This window comes from Indicator indicator, chromosome 4 (assembly GCF_027791375.1).
Source record: "Indicator indicator isolate 239-I01 chromosome 4, UM_Iind_1.1, whole genome shotgun sequence".
NCBI lineage: Eukaryota > Metazoa > Chordata > Aves > Piciformes > Indicatoridae > Indicator > Indicator indicator.
Genome location: NC_072013.1, coordinates 26,770,968 through 26,789,358, shown reverse-complemented (window position 1 = coordinate 26,789,358; position 18,391 = coordinate 26,770,968). Strand labels below are relative to the sequence as shown.

General features: G+C 39.4%; 1 protein-coding gene across 1 annotated transcript in view; it reads left to right on the top strand.

Annotated features, from left to right (window-relative positions):
• JAG2 (jagged canonical Notch ligand 2) overlaps positions 1-18,391 on the top strand; it is a 69,325-nt gene that overhangs the window by 11,328 nt on the left and 39,606 nt on the right. The window contains exon 3 of the mRNA XM_054400257.1: positions 16,316-16,370. Coding sequence (XP_054256232.1) covers positions 16,316-16,370 — 55 coding nt within the window. The remainder of the gene's footprint in view (positions 1-16,315; positions 16,371-18,391) is intronic.

Here is an 18,391-nt window from a genome sequence, read left to right as displayed (position 1 = left end):
CTGGACTTAACCTGTGGACTATCAGAATGTAATTGTAGTAGGGCTTAGAAGAACAAACTGTTTCCCATCAACAGATCTTCTAAAGCTGTTCATATTTACTCCCAGATCATGGCAAATGTAAGGTAAATAAAATAAGCTTTCGCTGGCAAGGAAAAGATAGTCTTGACTTGTGGCATCTTGCTATCAATGATAATTTGTTTGTCCCTAAGCCCTTAGGATGCATTTGTGAGAGTTGGTGTTCTGTGAAACTTAGACTTGCCAAAGACTTTGGAGAAGACAGAACATCCAGTGGCAAGTGAAGTACTACAGAAGCTGGAAAAGTATTCAGTAGTACACATTAGCAAGTTATGAGTCAAGCTTTGGGTTAGAAAAATTGTTCACTGAGTTTTTTTAACATTGGCTTGCTTTAGGTAGCTTCATTCTGTTATCTGTTGATACTCATGAGGAGACATTGGTACACACCAAAGAAATAACGGGGGTCAACAATGGAATGAAGTTGAAGACTTGCTGTGATAATTAATCTCCCTTTAATTTCCAAGATCCATGTTGGTGGGAGAAGGGGAAAAAATTAGACAAGCACTCTGAATTCACTTACTTAGAGCAAGTTTACAGGGCAAGTGCCTGCTTTCAAAGGTGGTTCCATGTGCTTTGTGACACTTGTTGCAAAGCTTTTCTTCCAAAAGTGTTGCAAATAGTGGGTTTTATTTAATTTGTGCTAATACAGAGATAGATCCCCTCCAGTTCACAGTAATCTGAAAAATATTTGCTATTAAAGTTCTGGTGCTGCTTTATTATGGTGAAGCTGATCAAATCCTGGTTGCCATATATTCAGATAGCTTGGAATTGTAGGCTGCATACACTGTTGTATGCTGTTTACTTGCACCTGTAAGCAGTTCATTTTTAATAGCAATTGAATACAGCATAATGGTTGATACTGCAAAGGTTGACTCTTACTGTAGCCACAAAGTGCTGATCAGAATATTCAATCCTGCTGCTGGAATATGGGACAAGCATTTGTTACAACAATACGTGTTTACAAACTGTTTTTTTCAAAACTAAACTCTGGTGCTCCCATGTATATTTAACTGAGTGTACATGTCTGTGTGCAGAATTCCTGTTTGATCCTTTTATTCAAGTTTCTTGCATGTGTTGATCTATATGGAAGGACTTGTACCGTATCTTACAGTGGTGACTCTTACTTGTCTGTTCAATTTATTTCCATAAATTTATGGAGAACAGCAAGATACAGATACAGCTTTGGTTGTCTGCAGTGTCCTGATACAGACAGCTGAGGAGGTTGTAAGTGAAGATGAGCAACTCTCAAGGCTGAACTGTGGTGTTTTCTTTCTGATTCTCTGCTGGACTCTACATGCAGAAATTCAAAACTGAGCTGGTGTTAAGTTTGGGGCTGAAATAAAGGACAGCTTAAATGTGTTATGCACTTTTTCTGGATTGATGAAGTTTCTGATACTGTGAGGAAACCTGTAGTCTACATAACAATCTTGTGCCAATGTGAAGTTCAAATCGACCAAAACTATCATAAAAAACTTGGGTAGGAATAGAACCTAGACATGTTCTTTATCGTGAAAAGCTCTATGATGATAGGGAAGAGCAGTGGATGTCATATATCTTGACTTCAGTAAAGCTTTTGATACTGTCTCCCATAACATCCTTATAGAAAAGCTCAGGAGGTGTGGCGTAGATGGCTGGTCAGTGAGGTGGATTGCAAACTGGCTCGACAAGAGAGTTCAGAGGGTCGTCATCAGTGGCACAGAGTCAGCCTGGAGGCCTGTGGCAAGTAGTGTTCCCCAGGGATCAGTACTGGGTCCAGTTTTGTTCAATATCTTATCAATGGCCTGGATGAGGGGATTGAGAGTACCCTCAGCAAGTTTGCTGATGATACAAAACTGGGGGGGTTGGCTGACACCTGTCAGGCTGTGCAGCCATCCAACGTGACCTGGACAGGCTGGAGAGCTGGGTGCAGGCAAACCTCATGAAGTTTAATAAGGACAAGTGCAGGGTCCTACATCTAGGGAGGAATAACAACAGGCACCAGTACAGGTTAGGGGCTGCCCTGCTGGAAAGCAGCCCCACAGAGAGACCTTGGAGTGCTGGTGGACAGCAAGTTCTCCATGGAACAACAATGTGCCCTTGTGGCCAAGAGAACCAATGGGATCCTGGGATGTGTGTGGAAAGGTGTGTCCAGCAGGTCTAGGAAAGTTCTTCTGCCTGTCTACTCTGCCCTGGTGAGACCACACCTGGAATACTGTGTCCAGTTTTGGGCTCCCCAGTTCAAGAAAGACAGAGACCTGCTGGAGAGAATCCAATGGAGAGCCATGACGATGATTAGGGAACTTGAGCATCTCCCCTATGAAGGTAGACTGAGATCCAAGTCTATTTAGTCTTGAGAAGACTGAGAGGGGATCTCATCAATGTGTATAAATATCTGAGGGGTGAGTGTCAAGTGGAAAGGGCCAGGCTCTTTTCAGTGATTCATAGGGATAAGACAAGGAACAATGGGTTCAAACTTGAACATAGAAGATTTCACCTCAACATGAGGAGAAATTTCTTTACAGTGAAGGTGACGGATCACTGGAACAGGCTGCCCAGGGGGGTTGTGGAGTCTCCTTCTCTGGAGATTTTCAAAACCCATCTGGATGCATTCCTGTGTGGACTACCCTAAGTGATCCTGCTTTGGCAGGGGGGTTAGGCCCGATCTTTTGAGGTCCCTTCCAACCTCTGATATACTGTGATACCCGTGGTTGGAGCCAACACCACCATCTTGTTTGGAGCTATACAAATGATTGCTCAGACAGCTGTTGCCATCATTGTGGACCAGCAAAGCCTTTGACTTCTGTGTTCTCCTTCAAATGTGTCTGATGCTATCCAGCTAGCTCTAGAGTTGATGTGGTTAAGTAGGACTGATGAGAAAGTTGGAAGACTTAGAAAAACAGCACGCTAATGTGCTCCCTTAGGATACAGAGGTTGAGTATGGGCCTCTTGTCTTCCTAGGGCAAGAAATCTAGGCTCATTAGCTTGAATTGGTTTTGTGGGCATTTGCTTATTTAAAAACAAAGGGAATGACTGCAGTGCTATCAACAGCTAACATTTAAAAGGGTTAAAATTAAAACACTGCTCTCTGTTTCTGGGAACTTTGCATACATAGAACTGAGGGGTATATCTATTTTTTTTCTGTTTGCCTGCCTTCTTAGTAAGCATATTTCCAATACAAAGGAGAGTGCATGCAGGTGTTCTGTGTTTAGAACAATAATTAAAGTATGTTATTACATAGTTTGTTTAACTCCCTCTTGACTTCAAGTTGAAATTATAATGATGCATGGTTTGAGGTGCCCAGAGGACACTAATATCCATGCCACATGGAGCACAGAGGGAAGTGCAGTATTAATTACAACGTAATCTTTGAATTCTAAATATTAGCATAAAACAAGTCTTGCACTGACTATTAATGGGTCTTCATTGTTACATACACTTCAAAAGAGAAAATCTAGCTACACTTTCATTAATGCAACAAGAAAGTGTATGTATAATGGACTTAATTTATCGTGGACTTCTTCCAAAACTTCAGGAAAAGAGTAGGACTTAGATACTTGGTTAATATCAAGTTTGTCTGAAGTGGTTCAAAGATGGTAGCAAGGCTGAAAGCTTCTGTTAAAATCTAATAAAATAATGTTAAGACAGGACCCAACTGTCTATGTGGCAGTACCCAACTTGTACATGTCTCCTTTGAAAAGGCTTTTTTCTCTGTTCTCTAATTTCATCAATACCTTCTTCTGTTCTTTGCTATTTCGTTAACTCAGTGGATTTCTGGAAACCACTAGTTCTAGCTCTAGCTGTGGTGGAGAGAACTGTATCTTAAATAGTTGTGAAGTCATGAAAGTGTCTTAATATGTAAATAGCTTGTTTTTTAACTTTTGTGTAATGATCAGACAAAATGTCTATTGAAACTTAATCTTCACAGTATCACAGTGTATCAGAGGATGGAAGGGACCTCAAGAGATTATCAGGTCCCAACCCCCCCTGCCAAAGCAGGATCACTTAGGGTAGTCTGCACAGGAGTGCGTCCAGATGGGTTTTGAAAGTCTCCAGAGAAGGAGATTCCACAACCCGCCTGGGGAGCCTGTTCCAGTGATCCATCACCCTCACTGTAAAGAAGTTTCTCCTCATGTTGAGGTGAAATCTTCCATGTTCAAATTTAAACCTGTTGTTCCTCGTCTTATCACTGTGAATCACTGAAAAGAGCCTGGCCCCCTCCACTTGACACCCACCTCTCAGATATCTTGTGACCCTCCATCTAAAATGGTAGGTTTCTGACTTCTGTTTGATTTTTTTTTTTTTTGACCAAATTTGATACTAGCAGAGAAACAAGTGCTGCAGTTGCTAGAGTTTTTTCTTGTATATAGTTTCTGATTTAATCTCAATTTCTAATCTCCATTGAAAATAAGCACCTTGTGCTTTCCCTGAAGAGAATGGAGTGAGAGGGCTGTCTGAGGTTTTAGCAGATTTGCAGGGTTGCCACTTGTGGGGTTTACTTTTTTTTCCTTCTTGCTGCTTCTGCTCCATAACTGTGAAAGAGAGAAATTAAACCTGGGGAGGGCACAGTATGCTTACCTGTTGGAGAGATTCAGGCACAATACAAACTGTAGCACTTGACTACTCTTACATATAAACTAGGATGACATTATCTATGCTTTTTGTATGGTTGTTATATAACATACCAAATACTTTGGTACTAAGTACAAAAATACGAAACAATTGTTTTGGTAGCTGTTGTATTTTAAATAGTTTTGTTGTGGATACTGGCTGGCTTTTCTACTGTCTTAATTTCTTCTGAGGTATAGAAGGAAAGCTTGCTGATACTATATTCTATCCCAGTTTGCTTTCCAGAAAACCTCAGAGACGTTTCCACCTATATCGAAGGACATTTAAAGATGGGTTAACTTTCTATAAGATTCTGTAAGGGTTTAGTGTATATAGATATGTTGGGTTGTCTAGCAGAAGGGAGCTGTGACAGTAGGAAGGATGACTGATGTTTCTTTGACACAGGTATTTGCTTGTTGCATTGGTTCTTCTGTGGTCATCATTAGCTCTGATCAGCTACTTGAAATAAAGCTAAGTGATGATCAGAATGGTTTAAGACTGTTTTCAGGTGTATTTTACTTTGTGTATCGTCCTTCTTTATAGTGTCATTTGTTCATCCACAGTAATTATCTATGAACAGAGCATTGCAGTGCTTGGGCAGCTGTGGAAGAGCTGGCATTTGGGAGAGCCTGTCCTGTTTGAGACTCATTTTCTACATGCCTAAAGCTTTTTGTGGGATGCTAGGCCCCTGTCCAGCAAATAGAAGGATCATTGGAGATGCCTCCAAGATGTAGGCAGAATCTGACATGCAGTTAGAGTAATATCAGAATGTGTGTGGTGGGAAGGGATTGCTTTATGTAGAAAAGAAGCAGTTTTACAGAGTTGTTGAATGATAGTGACTTTCTGGAAGACTTTTTCCCATGATGTGATACAGTCCTGAAGAGAGGTCTTCTAACTGGTGGGTTCTCACCAAAATGTTTACAGTGGTGTTTGTTTGGGTTTTTTTGTTTTTTTTTTTTTTTTTTCCCCACTATTGAACAGTGTGAGAATGTTCAAATAAACTTCCTAGCACAGGTGTGGTATCTTCATTCTTGCTTCCCCACTCCTTTTCCTTTTGGTCTAAAATGTGTTCCCTGAGATCACTAAAGGATTCTGATTTTGGCTGAAGTTCTGAATCTGTCCTAGGCTGAGCCTGTAGCTACAGAGGCAGATCCAACAGGCTAAGCAGATACGTCTACTGTTTCCCTTTATCAGAAGCGCTCTAAGTCTCCCTATAGAATTTCTAGGAACATCTTTTACAAATCTATGCAATTTATCTGTCTTGCTTTCAAAAGAGTGGATCTAATTCCTGTAGTTTGTCTGGGACCTTGAGTAATGACAAGGGTTCCTTACAATATTGGAAGATGGGTTTATGGTTGGCAGTACTGCATTTGGCATGGTTTGGTTGAGTTAGGGAAACTTACACAGTGTCCGTGACTTATCTTTTTAACTTTTTTCCTATCTCTTCCAAATTTAAAGTTCTAACGCTTCTTCGTTGTTGTTAGTTAGCACTTCCAGACTGTCACAGATGCTCTTGCCTTCACAGCTTTTGTGCCTGTCATACTAACCTAACCTTCACCGTTCCTATTCTATTTTTCCCCTAATTCTCCCTGGAGAATATAGGTGATGTTTTGAAAGCTGTTTTATTCCTTGCTAGAGAGACTGGGTCCCAAGTGACTGAGAGGTCTGGCTTTTAATGGAGGAGGCATTTCTTGCTTGCTCTTCAGCTATGGTAGAAGAACATGTCTGTGTGGAACTGTAATATGTGGCTTAGTGACATATATAGACAGTGCAGAATCACTTTCATAGTGGAGCAAGAATAACTTGTCTTCAACTAGTCTTCATCTACATTACATAGAAGCCAGCAGGGATTGATTTTTGATGACTGTAAACAGAATGGCTGAAGTTTGGAAACTTAACTGTTTAATTATTTTGGTTGCCTTTCTGTTGTACATTTCAATTTAGTTTTTCCCAAGCCAAATACTGATTTTCTTATAGTTAAACCAGGATTTTATTGTAAGTGTGCTGACAAATTTGTGTGAAAAATTACTATAAAATCAGTAAGCTTAGTACTTCACTTGACACTTGTCAATCTTGAGCTAGTTAATAAATGCTTTCTATACTAGTGCATTTCTCATATCTTCCCTTGCATGACAATATGTTCTGCTTTGTGTCACCTGACTTAATCACTCTTAAAAGACTGTCTGATTGCCTTTTCCTCAGGGGATGTCTCATGAGCCTAGAGTCCTCTAAACCCTTATCCCAAATAGTAAGATCTCCCAGTTAATAGGTCTAGCTCAGCTTGTCTTTTTTAATGAGTAGCATTTGCTGCATCTACTGCAGCATGTACATGGCTTGCTATGCATGTATTGCAGCATGGTTTGGTGATTTGAATATCCCCCCCTCCCGATTATTTAATATGACATTTCAGGAGAGGCTTGATTAGATTTTTCATTTATGACTACTCTGTCATGGATTTCAAAGAGTTTTGAAGTAGAATTGTAACTCTAATTTAGAACTGTTTTTTGTTTCTCCTAGCTTTCCTGGTTTTTTTGTTTGTTTGTTTGTTTTCCCCTCAAACATTTTTTGGTCATAATTTTGATTACCTTGGGATAGATACTAATGGCTCAGGCAGGTATGCAAGATTCTCTACAGTGCAATTTTTATTCTTTTCCCCAATGTTCCCTAGTTCTAATGTTCGCCATCAGAAAAGACAGAATATTTGCTGCAGAACAGCACCTGCACTGAAACCAGAGTTCAGGGAACATACGTAAATGTTCATGGAAGGCTAAGAGCAAGAATATAGAAAACCTTACTCTCCCAAGCTTTGTTTTCAACCTGGGGACTTCCTGAACTAGCTGTGATTGGTTTTACCTAAGTATTTGTGCTAGTCTGCCCTTGGACCCACAAAGCTCTTAGAATCACTTTGCTCTAGGCAATCTGCATGAAGTGCTACCTTTTCCTTTGGTTTGACTATGGCCCTTTAGCTCTTGTCAAGAAGAGAATGGCAAAGCTATTCCTAACCAATACCTGGGCCTTTTGTGTTGTAGACTTCCATCCCATGCACCTGTTGTCTTTTTTCCAGTCTGAGGAATTTTGACCAACCCTTTCATTCTTCTCATGGAAATAATTTGATTCTTTATTCTATTTTGTTGGTTTTCTCTGGACCTTTGATTTCTAACCATCCCCTTTTGAGGGATGATATTCGTCCTGTCTCTTGGGAGAGGGAGAACAAGAGAACTGCACTGCTTGCTTCCAACTTCAGTTACAGAATCACACGATGGTGTAACACAATGTCCTTTTCCTTGTTTTTTTTTTTTTGCCTCTGTTCTCAAGCCACCCCTTCTTGTCAGAGTGCACTTTCTGACTAGCTTCTGAATGTCAAGTAGTTGAGAGATGGACATGAGTGGGAAGTGCATCTCTTGATCAAAGAACTTGTGTTGAGCTTGTAAAATGAACTTGTTTAACTAGAAACAAGCTGTCTTTGGTGGATTGAAGGGAGTAACTGGTTATGGAATTGAGAAGTCACTAGATGTACTTTGTGTGAAACCTTGTTTATCAATGCAAATTTGCACTGAAGAACAAAGTTACAATTGTCTGTAACTTATGGTTATATGAGGTTCTCTGAAAATTATTTTACATTCAGCAAGGTTGGAACATGTCCAGATTTTAAATACTGTACTCTGGTTATGATAATTGGTACAAAGAATTGTTAAAGATACTATGGAAGGAGAAAGAAAGAATCAGTAAGATTAAACTGTTTCTATCTTAGTCTAAGAACTGGTTTAAATGTCTCCTAAAATGTAACTATTCTGGTCACTAGAATAAAGTTGTAGCTGCTGATCATTCACTTCAAATTAAATTGATTATTTTTTGACATGGCCATTATATTTGCTCACATGGTTGGCAAAAGTAAAAATCCATGTCACTTCTGATGTATTTAGTTTCTCAACAAAAATACTGATGTATAACTTGTACACAGAAGGTGCCTAGATGTGGCATAGGCAGAAGGCATTTACAGTATAATAGAAATATTTTAACAAAAGTGGTAAATGTGGTAGCTGACTGAAAAATTTCTTGTTTTTTTCCTGGAAAATCTCAGGAAAGGCAAGTTATCACAGGAAGCCCTTGTACCTGTGTAGCTAATTTTTTTCACTGGTGCTTTTTTTGTCGTTGTCTAGTTCTGGATGTATAAGGAAAATAAATTATTTGAAAGGCAATCCTGTGGTGTTTGTTTAAATGTAAGTGACAGTAGTTGAAAGCTTGGACTTCAGAGATGGAACTTAATCTCCTTGAGTACAGCAGAGATGTATATATGCTGGAATCAGGGAGGGTGGGTGGAGTAGGGTGGGGATGAATAGCAGATAGCTATAAAAAGCAGAGTGAGGAATTACTTCTATTCCATTAGACCAGCATTGCTGCTATCTATGTAATGGTGAAAGATAGTGCTTTAAAATAAGGATGGGCTTTTCTAGAACCTTTAGCGTCTTGTGATCTGAGAGTAGCTAGTAGATCTGCTTTCCTTCAGATGAAGTCCTGACATGACTACTGACTGGTTACATCTGCAGTTTTTCTAAATAAGAAGCTAGGACTTGCTTTTGACCTTGAAAACTATTAGTGAGATATGTCCTTCCCATTTACTCAGGGATGCTGCTGCACTGTCTACAGCCTCTGGCAGAGGCCACTGTCAAAAGTTAGGGGCCAGTACTGAGGTATTGGGAACAAATACTATGTCCAAGATACCATTTTTGATAAGATTGAATCTGGTAAAATTTGCTTTGAGTTTGTCTAGGGTGATAAGAGAAGCCTGTGGGGTCTGTCTTCTGATGATTCAACTTCTCTTGTGTAGATGGAGCCCCACAGAGAGTTTTCTCTTCTCTGTGTGGTCTGAGGTGACTGCATTAATGTCCTTGCTTGAGGAGCTCTAGTCAGAGATGTGGTATATTAACCTCTTGTGAGCTACCTGAAAATGGGTCACTGTTTCTACAGGCATTATCTAAAGATAATATGGGGTTTCAGATGATTTTTAGAACTTCACAGCTTAAATGTTTGCTGTACCATTACACATCAAGGTCCCCTCATATCAAGAAACTCCTGCTGCATTCTGCCATTACAGCAGATCAGAGTATCTTCAGACCTTCATTTGAAGGTCTTCCTACAGATATGTCATCTGGTAAGATATGTTATGATCTAGTAGTTTGATCACCTTGAAGAGAAACAGGCCATGCTCCTGTTTTCACAAAGCACTGGGCACTGCTCAATAGATGTAATACCCCTTTGAGTTCCTCCTTGAACCTTTTATCTTTTAGATGCTTGCAGCTGGTTGTTGGTAGGTTTATTACACTAGTTGCTGGGTAATTTTCCTTAACTGGAGGTGAGTCTCTACCTGGGTGTTAAATTTGGTATGTTAGCTCCAAGACTGACGCTAACTTACTCACCTGTTGTTTTTATTTGTGTTCCTTTTGCAATGCAATGATCCTTAATAGTCCAGACATCTAGATTTCTCCCTGCCACTCCCATATGCATACACACCCCTCCAGTTTTGACTTTGCTTAGTTTGGAGGAGGAGTGGAATTAAGTGCTCAAACTCATGTAGGTGGAGATAACAGCCTGTTGGCTGTTAACCATGGCAAAAAATACCCCCTTCTCCCCCGCTGGTTTTTCAGACTTCCTAAAGATTGTCAGGTGGAGCTGATTCTTTCCCCTCACACAACAGTTAGGGCTCTAGTTTGTAAACATCATCCTGCTTTTGTGACTGGGCCAAATGGAATACAACTGCAGTAATTGCTTTCAAATAGAAGGCTTCAATTTAGCTGCTTTCTGCTGCTGCTGCCACTTGTATGCTGGCTTTCCACAGCACTCCCACAAAATAGTATTGTTTGTCCCTGGTTTCCAAAGTGAAGGCTTTTGTTTAGGACTTGCTATGCTACTGTGTTTACTTCTCAGATGAAAAATAAGGGTTTACAGGATGGACATCTTTATGATTTTTTTGTATGATGGAATGGCCTCTTCATTCAGCACACAAGTTTTTGCATGTGAGCATGACTGAAATGCTCTTCAGTTTCAAAAAAACAGGCCCCTTTTCCTTCTTTCCATATCCTCTCCCCAAAATGGGAATAATTTTTCTTCTTCAGTAAAGGTCTCCATTGTGGCTTTATAAAACCTGCTTATAAAAGATCAATCTGCAGGCTTGTTCCATCTCTATGCCCTTAAACCTGTGTTGAAGATGAGTCCTGGATCTTCTCAAAATCTGTCGTATTTTTTTCCTTTGCACTTCTGGCTTACTCATGAAGAACTTGTAAGAACTTGCTGTATACCTCTCCTGGGTAAGGAAATGAAATATGCTTGCCTTGAAGTCAGCTTTTTCCAGACAAGCAAACTGCTTAGATGGAGAGAGGTGCTGAAAAAGAAAATGGAAGGGAGGGGAGGCCAAGGCCCCCAGACCTGTGTAGACATTTGAGAGTTGACTGTGCTGATCCAAGGCACAGGGAATCATGTCTTATTCCAGTGGCTACAAAAGTTAGATTAGTAATAGGAACAGTGACATGCTACAGTTGTTAGAACTGCTTTTTACAGTTGAAACATTCAAATACAAACGTTACCTGTCCTTGATTGAGGTTTGAAAGGATTCAGTATTTACTGGTGATGACACCTGGCATTTACTGTGTGCTTGCAGAAGAGGATGATAAGGCAGGCTCTATTTTTGTTCAGGAGCCACACTTCATTTCTATTTTATAGCCTAATCTTTATTTTCTTGCAAGGTTTATCCTTGTAAAAACTCCAGTCAGTTCTTCTATTCCCATGAATGTAATAATTTTTCGTCTGTTAGAATGTGAAAGTATTTTAATCCACAATAACATGTTACTGATGCAGAAAATGTCACATTAATTTCATCTGAATCTTCAATTCTTGCCTTTTTCAGAATTTGAGTTGGAGAACATAAGTTCTATACCTAACTGAAAGTGCTGTCAGCAGACCAATATATTTCTTGGGACGAAAATTTTGGCATGTCTGCTTTGGAAAAAAAAAAACACCCCACCTTTTGAATCTTGATTTGCCAATATCAAGGCGATAGTTCATAAAAAGGCAATGCCAAACCAATGCTACAGGTCTTATTTTCCCCCCTCCCCAGAAAGGAGGTCGTGGGGATTGCATGGGGAGTGTTTTGTTTAGAGTAAACAGTGGAATAAGGCTTTGAAGTTGCTTTTGTCAACACCAGTCCTGAGAAGAGGGGAAAAAAAAAAAAAAAACAACCCACAAAAAAAAACCCCAAGCAAACAAAAAATCCCCCAACAAAACAAAAAAACCCAACAAACACAACTGAAGCAGCATCACCAGGATAAACAGGTTTCATCTGTATCTTTCCAAACTATTTGGAACATACATATACTTAACTCCTACAAAATGCTCTTTCATAGAGCCATACTCATTTGCAGTGTGCAGATGATCTCCTGCTGACTTGTAACCTTTAACATCTGCTTTTTGATTTGATGTCTTATGCTTAATTCTTTAAGGAAGATTGTACTAGTGTAAGTTGAAAAAAACAAAAAATAGAGCTTAACACAGAGCAGACTGAAACGTGCAGGTCCTGCACTTGTGAGGTGCTAGTCACATCAGCTTATGGCAAGAGTTCTGTGCAGTTTAATAAGCAGGTGTGGTGGGGTGTGTGTGTATTATGCATAAGACTCATCAATTTGGTACATTCTTAAGACAATTGTTAAAAAATCTGGAGTTTTTTAGGTTTTAAACTACTCTTACTGAAGATACATCAAGGAACCAATATGGAACTGGATGATGTGAGGGGTTTAAAGATCTGCAGTATGGGTAGATCTTAGCTTCTGGACAAGAGTTAAATTAATGCAAGTTGTTAAATTATGCTTATGGAAAACAATTAAAGAAACTGTCTGGTGTGTGTTACAGAAGAGATACTTGTGGCTGGTGCTAGCAGGTGATGTGCTGGGGAGTCTGTATTGGACTTGCTGCTGAAGAGTAGAGACATGACTAATGTAAGACAATAGTACAGTATGTCCATTATGTCAGCTAAAAATATTCTTAAAAATTTATGTCCATTGGTGTTATTCAGACTATAGCTCTCCTCTGGTTACTGGGCAGGGTTGCATTATGGCTGAATACTGACATTTCCACATTTTTGATAGACAAACGTTTCTAATAGTTGAGCAATAACTGGAAAGCTGCACTGGAAAGTGCAGCATTAACATGAACTAATTTAATAATACGGATGCTTTCTAAGTTTTCAGTTGTTGTTTTAAAGTCAAGTCCAAAATTCAAAGGCATTTAAGCAGTTCTAGCACAAAACTTGATACTTCTAGTGGTGGTGGTGGATTGAGGATCTGTTTCCTGTTTTGAGGCATAGTAACTGTAACATGATGATCCTTTGCAGTACTGCAGAGAGGAGTTCCTCTTTTAAAGTTTATTGACTAGCTGGAGGTGAGGAATGGATGAGAAGTAGGGTTGGTAATCTTAACTCACTTCTCTAGAGGCAGAACAATCACAAAAGTCACTTTCTCTTCTGGTTGTGCTCCTAGTGTCTGTTAAGAGGTTTTGGAGGGTGATGCTGTAACTATCAATAGAAAGCAGGAAGCTGCACAACTGAGAACTGTCCTAGCTGAAACTGATCTTCCAGCAAATATGCATTTATTTATCAATACCATTTACTGCCATTTGAATAACATCTCTGATCCCTTACAAATGTGACTACAAGCCTTCCTAAAATGTTACACTTTGTACTCTTTCATGTGTAAATGGCCAAGTTCTAGCTTGTTAGCTTGTAAGTAAATATGGGCAAACTGGGGCTATGGAATGCCAGTAAGTGGAAAGATTTAGTAGTCTGGATCTTGCATATGTTTTGTGTGTTCTTTTCATGGATGGACTTACAGCTCTTAATGGTCACCAGTGGGAGGTCAGTAAAAGCAAATGCATGAGATTAGGCATGTGGGGCCATATCCTTGCCCTGGCTGCCACCAGGAGGCAATATGAGCTGTGGGCTGCAGGGGTCAGTTATTTGGCCAGAAATTCAGTTCCTCCAGACCTTGGAAGAAGAGCTGTGCATCAGAAACTTAATAGTACTTTACAAGCAAGTATGACTCTATATGGCAGTAGAGGAGTATTTTCAAGTCCAGAGGCTGTGCCACTAGAGATAGGGAACTCTATTTTAAGCATCTTAAAATTGGTACAATGCCTCTTTAACCCCCAACCTTTCAACATAAGCATGCTGGAACAGTGTATTGTGTGGAACTCCTTACCCACAAAAATTCCCAAGCATTCTAGGCAAAGATAGAAATCTGCTTTTGAATGGAATGTTGGGAAGGCAATATTTGACTGATCTATTTCCTAAGGCAGCAAGTCCAGCTTGAATTTTTTGTTCCTTAGCCTGTGTGGGCAGTCAGATGCAACAGCCAATTTGCAGTAGGAAAGACCAACACTTATATGAGCTGAGTAAGTGGATATCTGGAAGCACTTGAGTACTATTTTGTACTTATAATAGAAATTGATGGAATGCAGGAAAACTGAGATGTTAGAAGATCAGTTGTTAAAAGCAGGAGAGGTGGATACTGAGTATAATCTAAGTATTTATCACTAAACCTTTATCTGTTACAGTGATGGAAAATCATCTTCCATAGTGTATGTCTGAAGCTGAAAGTGTGGAAGAAAGGTATCTTTGAAAGGCATAGCGTGTGGCTTATATATTAATGTAACTAAGCAATATAAAAAAATAAACAATTAAGTGCATTTCTGAACAGACTGATCCCTTGATGTAATCAGTAAGGACCTCAGGCAAAGAGCCCTTCTACACAGGGTGTTGCACTGATCTTCCTTGTGGTTGCTTCTGCTACTGCTGTAAAATGGGGAGATTTCAGTGTTAAGATAACTCTCCTTGGTGGGAGGTGAGCAGCATACAATGCACTTCAAAGTGAAAAACGGGCATTTCTTTTTGTAACAGTAGAAGAGCCCTAAGCACCCCATGAAAAATAGCTGAATTCTTACATTATCCTAATTCTTACATTGTCCTCTTCTTAAGAGATGCTTTTAATTTCTTGGCTGTGTCTCCCAGTCTAGGCTAACAGACGACAAGTTCACATGAATTCTGTGCATAGTAAGGCTTGGCTCTCCTGTGTTTAATGAGCTTCAGATTTTGATGTGACTTACCTCTAAGCACAAAGATTTATACATGAGAATTTTAAGATAGTGAATGTTTTTTCCTTGGTTTTAAGTGTCAAGAGAAGCATAGCCAGCAGGTTAAGGGAGGTGATTCTCCCTCCCTATGCCACTCTGGTGAGACCTCACCTGGAGTACTGTGCCCAGTTCTGGAGCCCTTATTAAAAGAAGGATCTGGACATGCTGGAATGTGTCCAGAGAAGGGCCATGAGGATGATCAGAGGGCTGGAGCACCTCTGCTATAAAGACAGAGAGTTGGGGCTATTCAGTCTGGAGAAGAGAAGGCTTTGAGGAGACCTTATTGTGGCCTTCCAATATCTTAAGGGGGCCTACAAGAAAGCTGGGGAGGGACTTTTTAAGGTGTCGGGTAATGATAGGACTAGGGGGAATGGAACAAAACTAGAAATGGGTAAATTCAGATTGGATGTTAGGAAGAAATTCTTCACCATGAGGGTGGTGAGACACTGGAACAGGTTGCCCAGGGAGATGGTAGAAGTACCTTCCCTGGAGGTTTCTAAGGCCAGGCTGGATGTGGCTCTGAGCAGCCTGATCTAGTGTGAGGTGTCCCTACCCATGGCAGGGGAGTTGGAACTAGGTGATCCTCGAGGTCCCTTCTAACCCTAACAATTCTATGATTCTATGATAATTTGACTTGCTAAACTTGAAAACAAGTAAACATTACATGTATGCATAAGGTAACCTTTTCCTAAATAGCTTTAGTGTTTGAATATCAGCACCTATCCTACAAAATTGGTCATAAACCCAAGAAAATTGCCTGAAGCCTTGCTTTAGTGGAGTAAAGCCTTCATGATTTTTCCAGATTTTAAAAATGTCTGAAATGTGCTGCTTTTTTCTTCAGGTCAAAGTGTACTGCCAGGTGTGCTTCCCTTAACTGCTGTGTCTTTTGCAGGTCCATTTTTCATACTACCCCTTTCATGAGAAAGAAGGGGGGCATGGTGAATTTTTGTGTATTTCTCCTTCAGATGAGTTTCTCTAGAAAACAGCAAAAGGATCTGTTATATAGACTGATCTTTCATGAGCTGCCTAAAGAGTGATTCTGATTTTACTTTTTTTTTTTTTTTTTTTTTGTCGTGAGTTGCTTAAATATCCTAGCTGTTTCCCAATGTTCAGAACACCTTACTTCATTCCAGCCTCTTAGGGCTGCTTGTGAAAAGGATTTCTGTGGCTAAGCAAAGCTGAGAATTAGATGCAGTGGGAGCAGAATATAATAATAACAATTCAGTCCTTGGTGCATGTGGGGAGGGAATTGTTTTTGTTTTGCTATTAGCCTGCTTTCCCCCACAATTTCTAGTGCTATTATATTTCATGCTTTTGAGAAGATGCCTGTGAGGGCTTTCACATAACAGTACAGAAGTTAATTTTTTAAACTCCTCTCAGTTGGCTTTCTTAATAACAGCAATATCTGCTTACTCAAAATCACTGTTTGTCTGGTGTGTGAGAGTAGTTTTTTATTACTAACTAGTGTCTTGTTTCTTTTCAGAGATCGTTCACGTTAATAATAGAAGCATGGGATTGGGATAATGATACAAAAGCTGGTGAGTATTTATGTAAAACTTGCAGTTGCTGCTTACCTGTACTATAATGTACACAGGCATACATAGGGAGGGAGGAAATGGTATGCTGCTGCCATTAGCCACCTCGGTTTGAATGCCGGCCTGATAGCAAAGTAAAGGACACGTACAAATCCATCCATGAAGATTGGGTTAGGAAGTGAAAAATGACTACTGACAGGAAAAATTACGGACAGTAGTAAGTGAAGGTTGTAGTATGTGAGTCTCAATCTGAAAACACACTTAAAAATCATGGTAGGCCCTTTCTTGAAAAATAATTAAATAGCCACATTCCGTGCTGTAGAGTTGCACTTGAAATTCTTTTCCATTTACCAATAATTGTGGCATCAAATACTTTTCATGCTTAGGTAAACAAACAATTGTTCTTGTTCCCCATAAAGAAACCATGCTTGATGTTTTTTATTAAAGTGTTCTTGGTCATGGTATGATTCCTTTCTCCATTTGTTTCTTCTCTAGTACTGAAAAGCTAACTTGTTTTTCTGATCTGTAAATGCTAATGCTTCGTGTCAGAGCAGGGCTGTTGATCTGAATGTAAAGCAAGATTACTGTATAAATACTTCAATATCATATGTAGGTGCTTGTTGCCATATTGTTGCTAAAGTAGGACTCCAGCTTCAATCTACTCTTTGGTAATGGTTTACAAACCTAGTAGTTGATGCTTTTGGCTGCAAGTATTAAGAGAACTTCAAACTTTTGTTGTAGTTCATGGACTGTTTAATCCTGGCTAGAATCAGTATAGAGGATAAATGTTTGGGTGTTGATAGCAAACGTTTAGCCTGAAATCATCCTTGTTTTCTAATTATAGGTTCTGTTTTCTGCTGCTTCACTGACCTTATAAAGATACATAAAGCAAAAAAAAAAAAATTGGCAATACTCAAAGTGGTTAGAGATTTCTAAGTCCTTAAAGGTTGAGATCAGTCCCACTTGTGCTTTCCTGTCTTAGATTTTTCCTAACATGTTCCATCTGCAATGACAAAGTAATGACAAGTTTGTTCCTGAGTCCTCCCTCTTAGAATTGAGCTTCTTTTTTCTTGTTTAACTCCTTCAACCTTTTCTAATAGGTATGTTTTCTTTAGATCTCTGGTAATTCATGTTGCTGCAACCCTTCATTTGGTCCACAGCCTTCTTGAGTGACACTTCCCAAAGCTGGACATGGTATTCAAAATGAGATCTTGTGTGCTGAGCAGAGTAAGCCTCAATCTTGAATAAGTTTAGATATCCTACATAGTAACAGATTGGAGGTGTCCTTGAATGTTTTGTTCAAAAAGTACTACGTGAAGTTAATCCCTTTAAGTAGTTTCCAGCTTGGGAATAATTTACCTAGGAGCATCTAGTACAGCAGATACTGGAATATTCATGCCTTAGTTCTAGATGGCAGAGCAACTCATGAGATGGTATAGATGAGAATGAATGTTAAGAGCCTATCCTGCAATGCAGATCTGTATGCATTTAAGTGATTAATTTTGTTCTTTTAATAAGCTACTTAATGGTCTTGTAACTTGCTGTATTTGTCTTAGAATCTGCAGAATCCTCTTGCAAACCTGTAGCTTTAAACCTCAGGTTTCTTTCAAGTGCGCTTGATAAGGAGGCAGTCACCTTAGGCTTATGTTAAGTCTTATGCCTTTTATTTTCTATTTTACTAACATGCTGTAAGAAATCTGTTTATTTGCATTTCTGTCCTTTTTTTTTTTTTTTTTTTCAAATACTGAGATTCAGGCAAACAGCATATATAGTGTCTTTTGGAAGCTCACTGGGCCAGCTGCTTCAATTAACAATTTCTACAAATTACAGGAGTCTGTCAGTGTTAGATTACAGTTTAATTATCACAAGAAACTGTTATGGAAGGTGAACTTTATTTTATGCTGGCAGAGAGGTGCTGCTAAGGTGTATGGTATCTGAAAGCCAGAAGTTTTGTCATGTGAATTTAGGAAGGCTTTCTTGGTCTGTAATTTGGCAGAAGCCTAGCTAAACACTTGTTTTGAGTT